Below are 21,118 nucleotides of genomic sequence, written 5' to 3' on the forward strand. Positions count from 1 at the left end.
AAATATATGGGCAAAGATATTCACGACAGCTTTGTGTAAGAAATTGGAAACAACGCAAATGGGGAATTAGTTAGATACCTTATGGTTCATTCATACAGTACCATTAAACATGACGTTGTAGAAAAATATTTAACGACACGGGGAAAATCTTTGTGATTTTTTTATTGTTTAAATTGAAATTTTAAAATTATACAAATAACGTACAAACGTTCTTGTAAAAGAAGTCTGTGCAATATCATGGGGGAAAAGTGAGTAATAAACTTTATTTATAGGGTGATTCCATTTTTATTTAAGAAAAGGAAACATACACAAGAATAAAGACCAGAAAAATCTGCACCAACCGGTTACCAGTGATCTTGTGAGGGGGTGGGTGGGATTAGGGGAGCGAGGAAGAGAAGTGTTCACTTAATACATTCTTGTCTTATTTGAATTTCAAAAGTATTATTTTTATATCTATAAAAAGGAAAAATATTTTAAAATTTGAAAACAATGAAACTAAATAAATAAATAGGCCTAAGCCTCCAATTTACGGTAGCAGCAAAGTAATGATCCTGCTGCCTTTTGATGGAGGCTTTTGGAAAGATGGGGAGTGGGGGTGAATAAGACCCAAAGTGCTTAAAATCCACATACACCAAGGGGAGCCTATCAGAGGAGATTCCTAAACCTTTTAAACCCCCTGGGTAATACCTATCTATTAGCTCCAAGCTGGGGAAAGGAAAATTTCAGAAAAAGAGGAATGACTGAGAAAATGATGTTTTAAAATCCTCCCCTGCCCTGGGTGTGTGTGTGGGGGGGTGTCTCAGAGCTACGGGGCTTCAGTTTGGTCTGTAGGCTGAATACAGGCTGAAAGTAGGTAGTTGTGCAAGGGCTCCAATGATCACCAGACTTAGGGAGGGGCCAGTGAAGAGGGGCAATGAGGAAATGTAGACTACAGGCCAGGGCCTGAGGGCGAGGAAAGCAGTGCCTCTGTAGGTCTGCAGTGCAAAGCCTGCAGCCCCTTATCCAGGCAGGGCTGCTGGAAGCTCCTATCCAGCCCCACGGACATCTAGAAAATGCCAAGTGGCACCCTGAGCCCAGCAAACCAAGGGCTGGTGTCCATGAGGCTGAGTCTTCACAGCTGGATACCCTATACCCCCACCCCAGCCTCGGATGTCAGAGGCCCAGGGAGCCGTAGCCTCTAGCTCCCCTTGGAAGGTGGGGGGAGGGCTGGTCCAAGAGGGCAATGGGGCTCTTCCTGTGCCCTTGGGCCTTTCCAGTAAGTGGAGGCTCCTCTAGAGCAGGAAGGTGAAGACTAGCAGTTAGGATCTCTGGCCAACCTGAGTTCAAGTCTTGGCCCTGTCACTCACTAGCTGGGTCACTTTGGACAAGCCGCTTAACCTCCCTGAGCCTCACTTTCCCACATCAGTACAGTGGGGATAATAGTACTAGCCTCATGGGGTTGTTACACAGATTGAATGAACTAGTGCATGTAGAATACTTAGCACAGTGTCAAGCACAAAATTCACGCTCAGTGAATGATAACAAGTCACCACCCTGCAACCTCCATTTCATTCCCTTCAAGGCTAGTCTCATCTTGGACCCCTAGCTAGTGTAGTGACCCAGAGCAAAGGCTTTGGCATTCTAAAGTGTCTTCAAATCCTGGCTCCACCGCTTACTAGCTAGTTACAGAATTTGAGGTAATTACATACACATGTATTTCTTTTCTGTAAAATAAGAACAATGATCTATATTGTGATATATAAATATACAAGTGAACACATTGCACACCTTAAACTTACACAATGTTATATGTTAATTATATCTCAATTTAAAAATAATTTAAAATAAATAAAAATTAAATTAAACAAAAAAGAATAATGAGCTAATAATACCTACCTCTTGGGGTTATCAGAGAAATAAATGAGATAGCGTATAAAGTTTCTGGCACATAGTGACAATAAATGCTGGGGATTTTTGAACTTTTTTGTAACCTCCAAGGTACTGAGCTCAAGAATGGGCACAAAGGCCACTCTGACATGTGCTTGTCTGCAGACCAACTGCTGTAGCTCAGAGACATGCTATATCAAAGCTCCCAGAGGGTGCTAGGATTCAGGGTAGAGGGTGCCAGCTCTGGTGTCCCGAGAGGCCGGTGATGGGGAGAAAGCCCACCTGAGAGCCTGGGACAGCCCTAGCTCTGCCCAGCCTACAGTACGATGATCAGCCCTGGGTATCAGACTTATTTTAGGCAATTCCGCTGGACATCCATGGGCTGCTAGAAAGAAGAGGATAAAGGCCAGATTCAAAAAGAAAAAGTGTAGATAGAGTCCAGTCAGCTCCTCTCCAGTTCAGGATTAGAGATACCTCCCCAGCCCATCAGGGGAAGCAGCTGGGGGTATCAGCACATTCTAGCTAAACCATCGCCCCTGCCTGTCACTCCTTGCCTTTATTTCCCCAGGTAGGTCCTGATCAGCTCCCCCCTCCCCCCAACAAAAATGGCTATTGCCTCCACAAATTCCCTCTCCTGCTCCGGCCCAAACTCTCAAGCAGCATGGTCTGCCTCTCACTCATAGAAACCCCGCCCAGGCTTTTCACAGAAGTGGAGGCCTCAGTGGGGCCACTAGAGACCAAGGGCATTAAAACAAAAGCTACAAGAGGTTTGTAAGGGGAAAATGGGCACTGATCACGGTAGTCTCAGTGAGGTTCAACACCTTCCCCCCTCCCAAGTCAGGAAATTCAGGATGAGGTATGAGGTTTCCCAGCTGGGGAAAAGAAGTGGCTCTCCCACCTCTCCTTCACAATAGAGGCTACCTTGGCTTCTCATACAACGTCGGCCACATTCTATATTATTCAGCCAACAACACAATCAAGTGGGAAGGAACTGCCTCTCCTCTAGACCCAGCCAACATTCCTCCTCCAGGAAGGTCCTAAATAAACGGAATTCTATAGCACTTGATATGTAGGCTTCACCTTTTCCTAGAACTTCACAGTTACCAATACAGCATTTGTATACCATTGCCTCTGGGACCTGCCAGGGATAGCGTCAGAGAGAGCCCAAGGCAATGGCCCTCACAAAGGGACAGGCGATTTGACTGTGGGAACTCGGCAAGGCAACTTCCTGACTTTCTGTGCTAAAGAAACCCCACCACCAGTTCAACCTAAGTGCAGGGGTCTGCAGAGAGATTTAAGAGATTTAAGTCTAAAACAAAAACCCAACAACTACCCCCATATCAGTCTGACTATATATAGTCAGCCCTCTGCATGCCCAAAAGGGAGAGATCATTGGTAAAATTCATCCAAAATGGCAAAAAAATCCTAAAATTATTGCTGTTTCTCAACTCACAAGAGAATGGGGTCAGCAATGCCATTTCTCCTAAAGTTAACCCTAGCACATGGTCAGTTTTCAACAAGTATTTATTGAATGTTAAATGAAGGAAAGGCTCATTTCATTCAAGTGACACTTGGAATTATTCAAACTGCTTTCTCTGTCTACACCTGCTCGACTGAGGGGCAGGGGGTTATGCCAGAAAACTCTCTGGACTGGGAGTGAGGACATCTGGATTCTGGTCTCTGCTTTACCAGTAACTGTCCATGTGACCTTAGATAAGTCACAGTACTTAATTTTCTGATGAGAGAGAGAGGGAACAAGAGTGAGCACAAGCAACGTGGACTCTACATGATCAGTGTTTTCCTTTCAGGGATGTCATGGACAGAGGCCAGGTTTTATGACAATCATGTCTCTAATTTGGGGCACAAAACTATCACCCACTTGGCCAAGTTGGAACAGTCAGAAGCTGAAGATGGGCAGTGGCTGGCAGAAAAGGCAGTGGGAGGGGGGCTTGAAGAGAGCGAAGGGACATGGAACTTTAGGGAGGTAATTCTATGCCATGCTCCAGAGTTGTAAAACCACTTCTAAATCAAGGCCCCTTCACTTCCTGGCCCATGGTGGAGGGTGAGCTCTAAGCTTTCATTTATTAATTGAGTAGAAAACCCCCTAATACCAGAAGAAAGATAAAGGACTTGGAAGGCCAATTCGCAGAATACAAAAAGCAAGAAACATAAAGCAGAGGGGAGGTGTGGAAAATGTTTAACCTCATTATTAACGGAAGAAATAGAAATTAAGAAATGAAGGTGTCAAGATACCAGTTTACAGCTAGCTACTAAATTACCAAATGTTTAAATGAGGTGTGTTGAAGGAGGCTGCCTGATACAAAGCTGGTAGGACAAACTGGGACAGCCTTTCTGTAAAGCAATTTGGCCATATTTATCAAGAGCCTTTAAAAGAGTGCTCCCTTTGACTCAGTAATTCCACCTCTAGGAATCTATCCTAAGGAAATAAGATATGCCCATATATCAGGAAGTTCATCACAGCAATATTCATAATAATGAAAAATTGGAGACACCTAAATGTCTGACAATAGGGAAAAGGTTATGCACGTATTATGGAGTCATTAAGAAGTATTTTCAAATAATTTCTAATGATATGGAAAACGCTAAGTAAAAAAAGCAAGATTACAAAACTATATTTATAGTTGAATTCCAGTTATGTTCAAAAATATATATGTACAGAAAAAAGACCAGAAAGAAATACACCAAAACATTAACAGTGATTATTATATTTGGTGATGTGTTTATGAGTGATTTTTCAATCTTCTTACTTTCCTGTACTTTCAAAATTTTCAACATGTGCTACTTTTAAATTTGATGAACATGTGTTACTTTTAAAATTTAAAAAGCACGTTAAAGGTATAAGGGGATGGGGCGGTGTTTGTTGATTTTCTAAATTTTCCAAATATTTAGAGGTAGAAAGGGACCTTTGAGATACTCTAGTCCAACAGTTCTCAACCCCATCAGCCCCAGCCCTCCGTTGGTATATACAATATTTTGCAGCGTACCCTTTGCCACCCTGAAATGAATCTCATAGTTAATATAAACTGCTTATACACGTAATTTCCAGAATAGCAATATAATACACTAACTATAGTATAAAGGAGAAATAAAAGGAACGTCATTTATCATCAGATAATAGATATTTCAGTACACAAATGCCTGCACAAGACTATACTAGAAGATTAAGTCAGATGCTTCCACTTATATATGTAGATTCACTGCGAATGCAGCTGCTACAGAGGAAGACTAAGTATTGGCAACTTAAAAATCCATGAATGGCAGTGCTACTGGCGACATGATTTTCAAAGATCACAACTCTTGGTAAACTTCTGAATAAAATAAAGTACCATCTTCACTCAATTTACACAACTGTTGCATTACTGGAAATTCAGTGTATGATATTAAAACTATAAAAATATGTTAGTTCCCATTCCCCTTTCATATTTATCCAAAACATGAAATCCACAATGACTCCCTTTTTTGTGAGTTGGGCTTGCATCCTTTAAAACTAACGATATTTGCAGTTCTAGCCTTTGATACTGTTTCTAAAACGCACTGCTCAAGAACAGCAAGCAATTCCTAGAATGTATTCTCAAAACTGACACAAGTGCTCTTTGAATTATTGGAAGTACTGGTCTTCTTTAGTATCACCAAGGCACAAGAGCAAATTATCATTAAAAAAAAATTTACTGTGATCCCTTGGTGATTTTCCCTAGCCTGGCCCCAAGCCTCAAGGGGTACAAAATGAACTGAGCTAGAAGAAAAGGACTAACAGGGCTAGGCTATGGGGAGAGGGAGGAGGGCTAGGTTGCTAGGTTACCACTTGAGCCAATCCAAGTGGTCTCAGAGGGGTACCAGACACACAGTTCAGGTCCCTCTCTCTGCCCCACTAGGCTGAAGGCCCTCTCAAAAGAAGGGGGTCAAAAGGTGGGGGAGGGGTCCGGTCACGCACACTAGGCACAAGTAAAGAAATGAGGCAGAAGCACAAAGAAACAGACATCCCTGTATTTCTAAAACCATTCAAGTCTCCTTCATTAATTGGCTTCCCCCCGAAAAGAAGGATTTCTTTATTACGAAACACCAGAGTGAAAAACCCAGCACACATACACATTTGTAGGCTCACACAAAAGTGCAGAGATTTACATATTAAATTGCATTTAAGTTAGAAAATAGATTTAAAAACAAAATACTTCTTTTTCCCCCAACAAGGTAGAGAGATTTGGTCAGTAGGAAAAGGGGCCTTAAGGGTAAACGCAGGAAGGGCAGGGCAGGAAGAATGGAGTTTAGCTGCTGTAGAATTAGAACCCACTGCTGCCACTGGTGAAAAAAGCAAAGGGGGAGATGGTGTTCTCCACTGTGGCAAGCAGGGCCCCAGGGCCAAAGGGACATGAAAGAAAAAAAAGAGGCCTCAAAGAGCCAAATTCCACCAACCCCCAGAGGTTTTGGATCCGTGCCAACCATCCTGGTCTGGGGAAGTGGGGTGCATAGGAAACTTAAGGAATGGGGAGGAAGGGGAGAGGTGGAAAGAATGTCAGCCATTGAAAAGAGCAAACAATTTAAAGCCTATTCCCCTGGGAGGGACCAATTCTTCAATCTCCCCTCTGATCAGAACTCAGACTAGGAACAGTCCCAGCCGGTGCATGGGATGAACGGGACAGATCTTCAGGCCAAGGTCTTAAATGCAGAAGATTTATATAGGAAAAGAACAAGGGTAGGGAGTAGGGAAAAGCAGAAGCTTTTAAAAAAAAGATCATTTCACACTAATGATAAGGGGTTTCCATTCCGACCCTTGACCTCAGAAAAAGAAAGCTTCTCTAACTCACACAAGGGTCAACAGAAGAGTGGCTGAGGTAAGTTGAGGGGGGAGAGAGGAGATGGGCTAAGACAGGATAGGTTGAGAACTGACTAAAAATGGGTTCATCTGAGTGGCAGGTTAACTGGAAAAACCTAATATCTTCCCAACTCTCCAGGCTTGGCCTTATAACTAACTAAAATCTAACTACAAGGACAAAACTGAGAGAGCCAGAAAAAGAATGAGAAAGTAGAGGCAGATAGGACCGGAATCTGAGTCAGTCAGAGTCCCAGTCTGTCTCTCTGTCTCTCTAAGGATTGCTAAACTCAAATCCTGCTACAAGAAAATAGGAAGACATAGAGAAAAAGCTAGGAGCGGCCGAATTTCATTACTTCTGATTAACTGGGAAGAGCGAGACAAGAACTGGTAAGGAATCTTGATTACAGACCATTTAAAAAGAAATATATACCATCACTTGTAAAAGATCACTAACAAAATATTTCCAAGGGGAGGCCCTGAGGAGCCTGCTTTAATAACCAAGACTCATTTGCAATTAACAGCATCCATCTGCATAAAAACAATATCCTATTAAAGAACTTGTTCTCTTAATTTAATATAACCCCTGACCCTCCCAATCTTTCTAATACTGTTCATGGCCTTGAAAGGCCTCTTTTCATAGTCAAGAATAAGGTAAACTTCAACCCAGAATGTAGTATAGGTCAATGGAGAGTTTGGGAGCTACCTCTCCAACCCAAGGGCCCCCTGGAAAATGGAAGTATGTGTAGTAACAAGCACCCCCTTCAACCCCCCCCCCCACCCCCCCCCCCAAAGATATTCACACCCCCATGGTGGTTCTTGAAATGGAAGGGGGAAGGAGGAGGCAGGCAGTTTGCATTAGACACAGTTTAATCGCCTTCAAATAGATTAAAAGTTCTGGTTTACACTCCCCCCCCTCCCCGGAAGTCATCCAGACAGGACCCTGGCTTAGAAAAACACAGGTGCTCTAGGAAATATAGCCACATATAATACATAAATCTTCTTCCCTGAAATAGAGCAGGTCCTGAGTAGAGCTGACTGGGGGCCACAGCCCACCCCCAGGGTGAAGCGGCTCTGGGACCCTGCCGGTGGAAGTGCTGGAAGAGCGGGGCCTGGAGGAAGCCCCCGGTGTGGTTACCAAGCCCGCGGTGGGCCAAGGCCTTGGAGTGGGTCCCCCAGGAGGGCAGCAGTGCAGGGCTTTCCCTCCTCACTCAGCCGAGGCCTAATGGAAGTACTGGTTATCCTTTTTTTTTTTTTCTTTTTTGAGGGGACATGGGGGAGAGGAGAGGAGAGCCTCTCTGTGCCTTAGTTTCCCCATTTGTGCATACAGAGCCTCTGCAGGCCTCACACAGGGAGTCTGAGGGGGTAGTGTTTAAGTGAGCACTCGGGCTTCCTCTGAGGAAAAGGAACCACCAAAGTGCAGACTTTTATTACTGCCGTTCCTGCTCCCAACGGGAACAAGAGTCAAAAGGAAAACAAATTAAAAGGGGCTAATGAGAGAGGAAGAGAGATGAGACAGAGAGTGCGAGGGGCCGTGCCGTTGGCATCTCATAAGTTCTTATTGAGAACGGCACAGGTATTAAAAAGTTTCTGGGTAGTCTACGAGAAATGTGAATTGTTATCTATACTGCAATTACTTACATATATCTCACTGGAAAAGCGTGGGGCTTGGGAGTTAGAGAGTGGACAGGGGACAAAGGAGAAGCTGCACGAATAAGTACAACAAGTGGAAACTGCCTACCCCATTCCTGAAAGGATTTGCTGGCAGTGTTGGCACTTTGTAGCCAGGAGAATCTTCCAAGCCCACTCTCCATCCCCCTCCATTCTGAAGGCCTCAAGAATCCAGTTAGAATTCCCTGGCCAGAGTTCTCTGTGACTGCCCCTGGACTCGTGATGCGCAGCAGCTTGAGAGGCTCTGAGTCAGTCTCAGGAACCTTTACCCCAGAATTGGGCCAGTGACCCCAAGCAGGAGAGCTGGGATCTGGGAAGAGAGGGGAGTCCAAGGAGCCTCTGTGGCTGAGGCCATGGAAAACCAGTGCCAGGGCCCAAGGGACCCATTTGTCCAGTTACCAGAGGTGACTGACATCTTCTGCAACTGCTTGGAGTCCAGAAATTTAAAAAAGCTTGCAGCAAGAAAATGCCAGTTTACAACTGGGTGAATAAAGACCAAAGAAAAACAGTAATAGGAACAGCTTACTTGCTCTCTGTCTCAGGTTATCTTCTCCCATTAAATCTCTCACAGCCCTAATCAGACACAACAAAAGTCTCTTCCATAGATAGGCTACTTCTCAGCTTCAGTGGCCTCCTGTGAGGGCTCTGGGGGCTCTGGGGGTGGCATCTCTTCAGGAGTGCTGGTGTCCTCCGGCATCTCATCGGAGCTTAGATGGTCTGTTGGAGCCTGAGAAGGAAAAGATATCAAATTCAATACAAAGCTCTCCCTCAAAATACAAATGGAGATAATCCATAGACACTGAACTCTTCCTCTGAACCCATCAACCACACTGACGCTACAGATACGCCGCCACCAACACCAAACTCAGAACCAAGACTAGACTGTCGTCTTCTCAGCAGAAGGCAATTGAAGTATATTTGAGTTCTATTCTTAACTGTCTGTTGTGGACAGATGTTTCTATTATTATGCATGATAATAATAAAAGGGACCACAAATAATTACACAGACCACCTTCCCTCCTTCACAACACAATGTTATAACATACTTGTCTAACAAGGCCTGACACGGTGGTTCTCAATCTTCTTTCGGCCCTAACACATACCTCCCTAGAACAGTGATTCTAAACCAAAGAGGGTGGGGTGGTAAAATCTTCAGATGGTATATCTGGTTTGAAAATGCCTCCTGAGTGATTCTAAAATACCACCCTTCCCCACATTCAACTGAGAATCACTAACCTATACTGTAATGATTTAAGATCAGACTCATCAGAAAAACAATATTCAAAATGATGATAATGATATATAAACATGAGTTTGCTATACTTCAAAAAAGAAAATTAAAAATTTAAGAAAGGCAAAGTAGAGAACAATTATCTAACTTACAAATAGCATTCCTCTAAGAGTAGGATTCGATTTCTTTTTTTTGGCCGCGCTGCGTGGCTTGTGGGATCTTAGTCCCCCAACCAGGGATTGAACCCCGGCCCATGGCAGTGAAAGTGCTAAGTCCTCACCACTGGACTGCCAGGGAATTCCAGGAGAATTTGATTTTAAAAGAAAGTTCAAGTCTACTAAAAATCTATTAGAGCTAATAAGTTTAGCAAGGTTTCAGGATACAGAATCAATATACAAAAAAACCAGTTGGGCTTCCCTGGTGGCGCAATGGTTGAGAGTCTGCCTGCCGATGCAGGGGACACGGGTTCGTGCCCCGGTCTGGGAAGATCCCACATGCCGCGGAGCGGCTGGGCCTGTGAGCCATGGCCGCTGAGCCTGCGCATCTGGAGCCTGTGCTCCGCAACAAGAGTGGCCACAATAGTGAGAGGCCCGTGCACCGCGATGAAGAGCGGCCCCCGCTTGCCGCAACTGGAGAAAGCCCTCGCACAGAAACGAAGACCCAACACAGCCAAAAATAAATAAATAATTAAAAATGAATATCTGCTAAAAAAAATCTGAATTGAGTTGTGTCAAAAAAAAAACTTGCATACACATGTTCATTACAGCATTATTCATAATAACCAAAAGGTGGAAACAACCTAAATGTCTATCAATTGATGAATGGATAAATAAAATGTAGTCTATCTATATAACAGAATATTATTCAGCCGTATAAAGGAAAGAAGTACTGCTACATGCTACAACATAGATGAACCTTGAAAATACAAGGCTAAATCAAAGAAGCCAGTCACAAAAGACCACATATAATATGATTCTATTTTTATGAAATGTACAGAAGAAGCCTACAGCAAAAGAAAGTAGATTAATAGTTCCCTAGGGATGGGGCTGAGGGAACTGGGGGGAAAGGGAGAGTGACTGCTAATGGGTACAGGGGTTTTTTTGGGGGGGCAATGAAAATGTTTTAAAATGGATTGTTGTGATGATAGCACAGTTCTGTGAACATATTACAAACCAGTGAATCCTACATTTTAAACAGGTATTCTATGGTATCTGAATTATATCTCAACAGAGCTATTACAAAAAAAAGAAAGTTCAACTAATAATTTTAGGAACATACTTTATTAAAGCATATGTGATCAGTATAGCTGGGAGAGTTTCCACATCTGCATATTCCAGTGAGGAAGCCTCCTTCTACCAAGGTAACCACACCACTAACTCCAACCCACCCCCCGACCCCTGTCATTGCTCCTATAGCATTTTATGCTTCCCTCATCAAGGCACTTTTCACTACACGGACTAATAACCTGTTTTCTCTCGTCCCCACTAGACAATGAGCTCCATAAGAGCAGACGCATTATGTGACTTGTTCACTGGTGTATCCCTAGCACCTAGCGCATTGGCTGGCACAGAATGTTGAAGAAATGACTAGATCTCAATCTATGTCAAGGGCATAAAGATCTTAAGGCAATGTCAGGGCAGAAGCAGAGACAGGGAAGCTGGAGTGATTGGACACAAAATTGCCTAATTATATCTCTAAGGTGTAAATTTAGTCTACACCCTCTATCCCCAACTCAGTCTTAAAGTCTAAAAGCCTTAAAAAGTCAGGAACACTTACTGGGCTCTGAGGCAAGAGGCTGGTACTGGCCTCTTGAGTACTGGGAGGTCGACTTCCACTTTCCTCCAGTGGCAAAATACCCCTTCGATCCAGCACACTGAAGGAGACAGGAGAGTTAACAAAGCACTTTGCATCCACCTCTCCACCCACCCACCCCACTGAATCTTCCTGTGTGTGCTGGAAAATATAAACCTGCCCTTTGGCAGTCTAGCCCGATCCTAGCACACATCTCCTACCTTCCATTCACTTTTTCTTCCACAAACCAGGGAATACCACATTAACGAGGGAACAAACAGATAAAATAAGAATGAAAGGTCATCCCTTCAAAACAACCAGCCCATGGCCTATGGTCCATGTAGATATGGCACCAAGGGACAATCCCTGGGAAGACCTCTTTTGACACGAAGAGGCCATGTTCAGAAGAACGCATCACACCAGGTGACAGGATCAGGTCAAACTGCTTGTCCCAAGAGTTCCAGGATCTTCTAGTCCTCTGAGTACCTGGGGGGCAAGGGGCCACACAGCACTTCACAGCAGTTCTTCACAATATTGCCATGGCTATAGGGATTCTGGACACGATTCTTCCCTGTCCATGAGCCTTTGATCTGCAAGATAAAAGCCAAGGCTTAAACATTATGTTGAAGAAATACATGCAGCACAGGAGATGAAAAAGTTCTGGAGATGGATGGTGGTGATGGTTACACAGCAATGTGAATGTACTAATACCACTGAATTGTACACTTAAAAAATGGTTTAAGATGGTACATTTTAAGGACTTCCCTGGTGGTCCAGTGGTTAAGAATCCACCTGCCACTGCAGGGGACACGGGTTCGATCCCTGGTCCAGGAAGATCCCACATGCCACGAAGCAACTAAGCCCCTGTGCCACAGCTACTGAGCCCGCACGCCTAGTGCCCGTGCTCCGCAATAAGAGAAGCCACCGCAATGAGAAGCCCACGCACTGCAACGAAGAGCAGCCCCTGTTCACTGCAACTAGAGAAAGCCTGTGTGCAGCAACGAAGACTCAGCGCAGCCAAAAAAAAAAAAAAAGATGGTGCATTTTGTGTCTTTTACCACAACAGAAAAAAAAAGAGAAATACATGCATAGCCACGGAAAACTATTCACAATAGAGTAAAAAAGCAGATACCTGAGCGTTATGTATTATTTCCATTTAAAAATACATAAACAAACATGAGAACAAGTCTAGACAAGTCTAGAAGACTATAGATCATACCATTAACAATGGTGATGCCTAGGAGGTAAAATTACAGGGACTTATTTGCTATTTTTTGCTCATCTGTACTTCCTGATTTTCTACAATGAATATGGATTAATCGGTAACTTTTTGTTTTTAGTTCATTAATTTATTTATTTTAGGCTACGTTGGGTCTTCGTTGCTGCACGCGGGCTTTCTCTAGTTGCGGCGAGCGGGGGCCACTCTGTTGCGGTGCGCGGGCTTCTCATTGCAGTGGCTTCTCTTGTTGCGGAGCATGGGCTCTAGGCGTGCAGGCTTCAGTAGCTGAGGCACGCAGGTTCAGTAGTTGTGGCTCACGGGCTCTAGAGCACAGGCTCAGTTGTTGTGGCGCACGGGCTTCGTTGCTCCGCAGCATGTGGGATCTTCCCAGACCAGGGCTCGAACCGGTGTCCCCTGCATTGGCAGGCGGGTTCTTAACCACTGCGCCACCAGGGAAGTCCCAATCGGTAACTTTTTAAAAGCAAGGACTTATTCAATGCAACTGTCCCTCTCCGTTCCAAACCCAGAGGCACCAGTTAGCTTTTAAGGACCTATGAACAGCTAAAGACCTTGTGCTCACCCAACCATATTCAATCTCTTCTTCCTAATTCCCTACAGGCATTCAGCTCCAAACAAAGCAGTCTGCTTTTTCTTCTACACACCTGGTTTAACAATCTCCCACACCTGGCTTCTGCCTGCCTCAACCTCCCAGGCCCTGGAGACTCAGTTCTCCAGCAGGTAATTAGAGAATAGGCTTTTGGTAGAAGAATATGTAATGAGGAGAGGAAAAGTTGACTCACATCTTCATTGGTTGTCTGGTTGAGAGCCACAAGGAAAGTGTGGAATCCAGTCAGTCCCACGACGGACCAGAGTGTGAAGAAGCAAATGAGTACTTCTAGAACAGTGAGGTGTTGGTTAAGGAATACTGAAGAAGCCACACCAGGGGACTTGATGCCGCAGCCCATACTCATGACACCAGTCACACCATCTTTACCCCTTGGAACATATACCACAAATATATATCCATACATAACAACGGGTGAATTCTAAACTTGCTGGCTATATCCCTCATGAAAGGTAAAGGATGCCTGTTTATCCACTACAAGTAGCTCTCTAACAGATCTAATCTATTTAGGTGTTTGTCTGTTTATTCATCATTGGCTCTTCGAAGGGGACATTTAGGAGGGGTCCAAAGCTAAACAATGTTGGCCATCACTGCCAATGGAAAACACATCAAAAAATAAACTTTATAGATGAAAAAACTGGTGGGAAAGAAACCAGAATGTGATTTCTAGAAATCCCATCTGAATCTCCTTTTCAGAAATGTAACTTCTGTACAAAATCAGCTTAGCTATAACAGGAAGGTGGGACTTCTAGTAAGTGATGCAAGAGGTCTATTGAGAGCAAAGTATAGCCCACTAGAGAATGCAGGGCTGAGCCTGGGATCAGAAGGACTTGGGAGGGAGGCAGTGGAGACAAAGTTGAAGAAAAGACCTCCCTTTAAGCCCTGGCCATCCTCCATTCTACTTGCTACCACTAAGGCTACATTTAAAAATTTTAGACGTTGGCACTCTCTGATGTCTGAAAAATGAGATGGTGGAGAACTGCAGACAGAAAGCATGCTGAAAAGTAGTTTAAGAGGGCTTCACGGGGACATCCTGCCAGGGGAGGATATGTTCCAGGAGTTTCTTTCAATGTCTCCAGGAAGCCAATTTTCAAGGATTCTGTGAAATTGGGAGGAGGAGTAGAGAGAAAGATTAGTAACTTTAGTAAAAAATACACACATACCCTAGTGCCTACTCACTTTCTTCCCTCCCTATCCGTTGTTACAAGCCGGCAAGAGATAAGCCCTCATTCAGGCAAGGGACTCACACCTCCAAGCTGGTACTCTCTTGACTAAAGGGTCCACCTTCTCAATACAGGACCCAACACTGGACTAGAGAGTCGGCCACAAGCCAAGCATCTGGCTCCCCTCCCTTTTCCCTAGCCGCCAGCTATGGCCATGGAGCGGGATATTCATTCATAGATGAAAGAAATCAGAAATATCCAAGAAAAATCCTCTCTCTTCATCAATCCATATCTCTTCACTGTTCAAAACCCAGCTCAGGACTCATCTCTCCCCAGGAAGCTGCCTTGATTAAGACCACTCCTTTAACTCCGCATCCCATCTGTCCTTGGGCTGTTTTATGTGTGTGTATGTGTGCATGTGCACACGCACACACACACACACACACACACACACACACAGGTGTATATTTTCTATCTCCCAAAGTAGACCATGAGCCACTAAAAGACATTTCTCTGGTGTAACCCCTTCTACCACCTGACACAAGGGCAGGTCTTATGAGGCAAAAGAGGTGACACATACAGGCAAAAATACATCCCCAACCTTTGGGATCACCTCAGAAATGCCCAGTACTCTAGGTACAGACCAGTAATTATGATGCTGGTCTCCAGCAGAGGGCCACTGAGAAGACCAGCACACTCGGTAAATCCTAACTGATGTGAGCTGAGGTCTGGAGCTCAGATAGTAGTGCACACTTCTAACTGGTCCTAAGGTGCCTTCGCAATGGTAAAGTCCCACCAGGATACGGAACCACTCCCCTAAGCTGTCCTCAAGTCTTCTCCCACCACCCACCCCTCCAGCAACATACACTGCCCTGTATACTCACTGAGGGCCACGTAGACGATGTTGAAGGCAAAGACATAGATCGTGAGGAGGGACAGAGAAAGGATGAAGAGGTAGAAGTAGCGGTAGTTCCTCTTTCCAACACAATTCCCCACCCAGGGGCAGTGATGGTCGAAGCGCTCTGTGGGAGAAAGAGAGAGTCCAGTGCCAAAACCTCCAAAACTAAGCACAACCCTGCCATCCACTTAATACCTAAGTCCAAGACCCCTAGGATCGCTGCCTATTTCAACTGTAAAAAACACTGGGTTTGTATACACTGATGTGTATAAAATGGATGACTAATAAGAACCTGCTGTATAAAAAAAATAAAATTCAAATAAATAAATAAAACCAAAAAAACCCATTTCCTTCCAAAATAAATTTAAAAAAAAAACACTGGCTTTTATTTTTCACTTTTTCACAATGTTTTCACAGCCATCTCATTTGATCCCCACAATCGTCCTGGAAGTTGGGCAAAAGAAGATATTCTTTTCTCCATTTTACAGATGAGAAAACTGAGACACTGAGGGGTTAAGTGATCTGTCTCACTGTCAGTTAACAGCAGAGACCTTGCTTTTCCAAAGAAAAGTCTTAGTAAGTGTGTCTACTAAGCACAGGAAGAATAAATAGGTGTAAATAGCCAAGGGACTTTTGAAAAATGAGTAGCGTGGTTTTTCTTAAACTCCAGTTAGTAAAAAATTATAAACCTACATACCTGAAATGGTGTGGCATAGCTCAATGGAATGGAAATCACTCAGAAACAGAATATATAAAAATTTACTGTCTGAGAATGGTAGTGCTTCAAAACCAGTAGAGAAAGGAAGTATCATTCCATCAACAACTCAGAGACAATTGGTTACTTGGTTGAAAATAAGGTTAGATCTTTTTCCCTCACACTATTTACCAAAATTAATTCAGATGAATTAAAGAGTTAAATGTAAAAACAAAGTGAAACCTTAAAATAACCATAAAGAATAGGTGAACATTTGTCTCCTGTATGGAGAAGGACTTTCTAAGCATAAAAGTAATGGGAAAAAACCACAGATGACAAAGAAAAATAGATTTGACTCCATACACTTTAAAAAATATTTCATAGATGTTAAAAATACTATAAAGAAAATTAAAGAGGAAAAAAAAACCCGAGAAAGTATGTGAATTTTGTAACTTAGTCTATGAAAAGTCCTTACAAATCAATAACAAAATACAAATACTCCTTCAAAAATAGTCAAAAAGCAAAACAGTTAATAAATACCATATAAACATATATTTAAACGTTTTCAGATTCACTAACTCATCGCAATACTAATACAACAATAAGATACTTTTCTGCCTATCAAAATAAGAATATAAAAAATAATATTCAGTGCTAGTGAGAACACGGTAAAACGTACACTCTAATATACTGTTTGTGGAAGTACAAATTGAGAGAACCTTTCTGGAAAGCAATTTGCCCGTATGTATCAAGAGCCTTAATAATGCTCACACCCCTTCGGCAGAATAAATCCATTTTTAATAATTTCTCATAAGGAAATAGAGATGTGCACAGAAATTTAAGTTCAATACTTTTTTATTAATTTTTTTATTGTGGTAAAATATATAAAACATACAATTTGCCATTTTAACCAATTTTAAGTGTAAAATTCACTGGCATTAATTATTCACAATGTTGTACAACCATCACAACTACCTATTTCCCAAAATTTTCATCACCCCCAAACCACCGCTTAGATTGTCTCCATCTTTTGGCTTTCATGAACAGTGCTGATGTGAACACTGATGTACAAGTACGTTTGAGTTCCTGTTTTCAGTTCTTTTTTGGTATTGTTATGGACAGAACTGTGTCCCCCTAAAATTCACACATTGAAGCCCTAACCCCAGTGTGACTGCATTTGTAGACAGGGCCTCTAAGGAGGTAACTAAAGTTAAATAAGGTCATAAGGGTGGGGCCCTAATCCAATACAACTGGTATCCTTATAAGAAGGAAAGGAAGAGATACCAGAAGTGCGCGAGCACAGAGAAAAGGCCATGTGAGGACATGGGAAGAAGGTGGCCACCTGCAAGCCTCACCAGAAATCAACCCAGTCAGCACTGTGATTTTGGACTTCTAACCTCCAGCACTATGAGAAATTAAATTTCTGTTATTTAAGCTACTCAGTCTGTGGTATTTTGTTGGCAGCCCGAGCTCACTGGGTAATACAGGTATATACCCAAGAGTGGAACTGCTGGGTCATATAATTCTATGTTAACTTTCTGAAGAACTGCCAAAATGTTCTCCACAGCAGCTGCACCATTTTACATTCCCACCAGCAATGTATGAAGGTTCCAATTTCGCCACATCCTTAAATTTAATAATTTTTAAAAATTTAATAATTTTGATTGCAGTTTTATAACAATGAATAAAACAGGATCGTGAATAATATCTACTGATAGAAGACCACCTAAATAAACTAGAATACAGCCATATGATGGATTATGCAGTCATTACAATAATATATTCAAAAAACATTTATTAAAGATGTAGAAAAAGGCTCAGGATATAATGGTAAGTGACAAAGGCAGGACTAAAAACTCTAGTATGATCCAATTTCACAAACAAGAGAAAGACTAGAAGGAAATACAGCAAAATGGAGAGTGAGTTTGGGATTAAGTTTTATTAATACCTGTACTTCCCATATTTTCTACAATGAATATGTATTATTATTATTAATTTTTTTTTTTGCGGTACGCGGGCCTCTCACTGCTGTGGCCTCTCCCGTTGCGGAGCACAGGCTCCGGACGCGCAGGCCCAGCGGCCATGGCTCACGGGCCCAGCCGCTCCACGGCATGTGGGATCCTCCCGCACCGGGGCACGAACCCGTGCCCCCTGCATCGGCAGGCTGACTCCCAACCACTGCGCGACCAGGGAAGCCCAACATGTATTATTTTAATGAATGAAAAAAGCACAAAGAATAAAATATATCATTTTTAAAGCGCAGTGAGCTGTGTACCAGTCAAAAAATAAGGCTGTAAAAACAGGTGCATCTCCTAGTTAAAGGGCTATATCTTTTCAGAAAAGGGAAGGAAGATATAGCCTTACTTTAAGCAAACCTGCCACATAAAAAACACTGAAGAATGCAGATTTATACAGATATATTCAATATTTTTACCATCAATATATTATAAATCACACTTTTTTCTGATAATATTGATACAAGTAATACATGCTCATTGTAGAAAACTTGAAAATAATTTTTTTCTAATGAAGGAAACAAAATCCCTTATTACCCCACAACCTATAGATAATAGACAATAAGCGTTCTAGAGTACTTCCTTGCATGATTCTTTATACATACTTATATTTTTTTAAATGTGTAACTGAGATCACACTATAAATGTAGCCTATCTTCAATTTTATTTCATTTAGCTTTCTGGTATGAGCTTTACCCATAGAAGTCCACTGTATGTTATGTCCCACAATTTATTTGACCATTTATCTACTGATGGACAATTAGTTTCTTTTCAATTTTTCATTACTATAATAATCTGGAGGTAAATATGTCCATACCTAAATCTTTACCACATCTCTAATTATTTTCTTGGGTTAGATCCCTAGAAGGCAAGTCACTGGCACCAAAGGGTATACATGTTTTAAGGTTTTCATGAATTTTATTAGGTTGCCTTCCAAAAAGTTTGTTCCAATTTACACTCCTACCAGTGTAGGGCTAAGCGTTATCAGGTTTTCCTTGCTAAATTTCTAGGTTTAAGATCTTGTTTTAATTTTTATTTCTTTGCTTTTTAGTAGAGATGAACCTTTTTTTCATGAGAACTAAGTAATTGCATTTCCTGTTTTATCTGCTGTCCATATTTCTACTGAAATGTTATTGCTTCTTTTTTAAAAAATCAATTTGCATGAGTTCTTTATGTTTAAGAATATTAATAAGGAGAGGGAATACTTTTTGAAAACCTTCGCATCACACTTCCTTGAAATATCAAGTTTCCTGGCTCATTTAAAATGAGTTTCAATTTATAAAAATCCTATCTACATATAGCTTTTACCATATAAAGTAAGATATATCTTCCCAACCTTAATCTAAAAAGAATTGGCTAATGAGAGGAAAGCAATGTACTCAGGCATGCTCCATGGCATATATAAAAAATGCTGGAAGTATGCCTATTGATAATATAAGGAATTGCACATATCTGCCTATCAACAGACATATTTACTGCCTGTTTTTGATCTTTCCCAGGGCTCAGCATACACTAGGCAGTGATTACAACTAAGTCACATATATGCAGCTAGAAGCACAGATCTCTGTATTATGCACACATACACCCCCCACCCTTGCAGCAGAAGCAGAGAAAGAACAAATGAGGGTTTTGGAATCAGAGCTGTCCAGCTTCATCTCATACTAATTTAATTATATGAACCTACACAAAGGTGCTTCATCTATTTCTTCATCTGTAAAATGAGGATAATACCTATCTTATGGGGTTCTTATGAGTCTTAAATGAGAGAAAGGGAAAGCACTTAGCAAGTGCCTAGTATATATTAGGAATTCAATAAATGCTAGCAATTTTTTTCCTCCTGGGAACACCACTTCTTATTTAGCCCTTCCTTCCCCGATGCTGCCCTCCAGTGGACTAGGATTCTCCTCCCCCTACGTAAGGTGGGTTCCACTTGAAACAGATCCAGTAGAAGAAAATCTAGATTTGAAAAACAGGTAAAGTTTATTTCTTTATTTACCAAAGAGGTTGTTTTTTTTAAACTAGAGGATATTTAAATTATGATTTGATCTACAGAAGTACAGTTGATTTGCAATTGTTCGGAAGCTTGTTTCCCATCTAAAGTTTCTTAACTAAAAATCTAGCTTGTTTCCTATCTAAATCTATCTTCCCACCCCCACTGATTTTTCCTGAGAAAAATCACCCTGACCCTCTTCTTGAACTCAGCCTTTCCCCAGGCAACATCTCTTTGGTTTTACTCACCCACACAGTTGTCACAGATGCTGCAATGAGAGGCCCGGGGAGGCCGGAAGATCTTGCATGTATAACAGTATTTCAGCTTCACAATCTGGTTGTTTATCTGGAAATTCTTGATACGAGGGGGTGGTCGCTGGCCTTGGGGTACTGCACCATTGGTAGCTTCTGTAGATCAGTAAAGACAGTTAACACCACTGCTAGCCATTATTTGAGACCAAAAGCCTTACCACCTCTCCAAGAGCAATGGGAGTAATCAAACGTTCCCTAGGCCCACTGTCCCCCCCAGGCTGGCATTTCCAGACTAGACTCTCAACATCACAGAGTATCCTCCCCAAATTCCACTGAGTGCCATGCAATTATTTTGTGTACATGTAAAAAAGTGTTTCTTCAAGCTTTTTGGCTGATTATAAAGAAAAACATTCATAAAAGAAGAAATAAAAATGGCTAAAAAACATATGAAATGAAAACATACAACTTTACTGATAATCAAAGAAATTAACATAAAGATACCATTTCCGCCTTCTATATTAACAAGTATTAAAAAGAAGAACCTAGGGGCAGGACAGGAATAAAGATGCAGACATAGAGAATGGACTTGAGGACATAGGGAGGGGGAAGGGTAAGCTGGGACGAAGTGAGACAGTGGCATGGACATATATACACTACCAAATGTAAAATAGATAGCTAGTGGGAAGCAGCCGCATAACACGGGGAGATCAGCTCGGTGCTTTGTGACCACCTAGAGGGGTGGGATAGGGAGGGTGGGAGGGAGGGAGACGCAAGAGGGAGGAGATATGGGGATAGATGTATATGTATAGCTGATTCACTTTGTTATAAAGCAGATGTGCTAGTGAAACTAACATCATTGTAAAGCAATTATACTCC

The 21,118-nt window shown here is 42.2% G+C and overlaps 1 protein-coding gene across 2 annotated transcripts in view; it reads right to left on the reverse strand.

The window, feature by feature from the left end:
• Nucleotides 1-7,546: 7,546 nt before the first annotated feature.
• The window catches only part of ZDHHC9 (zinc finger DHHC-type containing 9), a 31,396-nt gene continuing 17,824 nt past the window's right edge, over nucleotides 7,547-21,118 (reverse strand). The window contains exons 5-11 of one of the 2 annotated variants that reach the window (XM_029241396.1): nucleotides 20,240-20,398; nucleotides 15,279-15,416; nucleotides 14,282-14,330; nucleotides 13,407-13,509; nucleotides 11,874-11,977; nucleotides 11,373-11,469; nucleotides 7,547-9,092 (exon numbers count right to left, since the gene is read on the reverse strand). In XM_029241396.1, the coding sequence (XP_029097229.1) occupies nucleotides 8,976-9,092; nucleotides 11,373-11,469; nucleotides 11,874-11,977; nucleotides 13,407-13,509; nucleotides 14,282-14,330; nucleotides 15,279-15,416; nucleotides 20,240-20,398 (767 nt within the window). In that variant the 3' untranslated portion in view covers nucleotides 7,547-8,975. The remainder of the gene's footprint in view (nucleotides 9,093-11,372; nucleotides 11,470-11,873; nucleotides 11,978-13,406; nucleotides 13,510-14,281; nucleotides 14,331-15,278; nucleotides 15,417-20,239; nucleotides 20,399-21,118) is intronic. The other variant, XM_029241397.1, reaches the window with a different exon arrangement.

The sequence above is a fragment of the Monodon monoceros genome, unplaced genomic scaffold (genome assembly GCF_005190385.1).
Source record: "Monodon monoceros isolate NGI ecotype Baffin Bay Population unplaced genomic scaffold, NGI_Narwhal_1 Super_Scaffold_22, whole genome shotgun sequence".
NCBI classification, from domain to species: Eukaryota; Metazoa; Chordata; class Mammalia; order Artiodactyla; family Monodontidae; genus Monodon; species Monodon monoceros.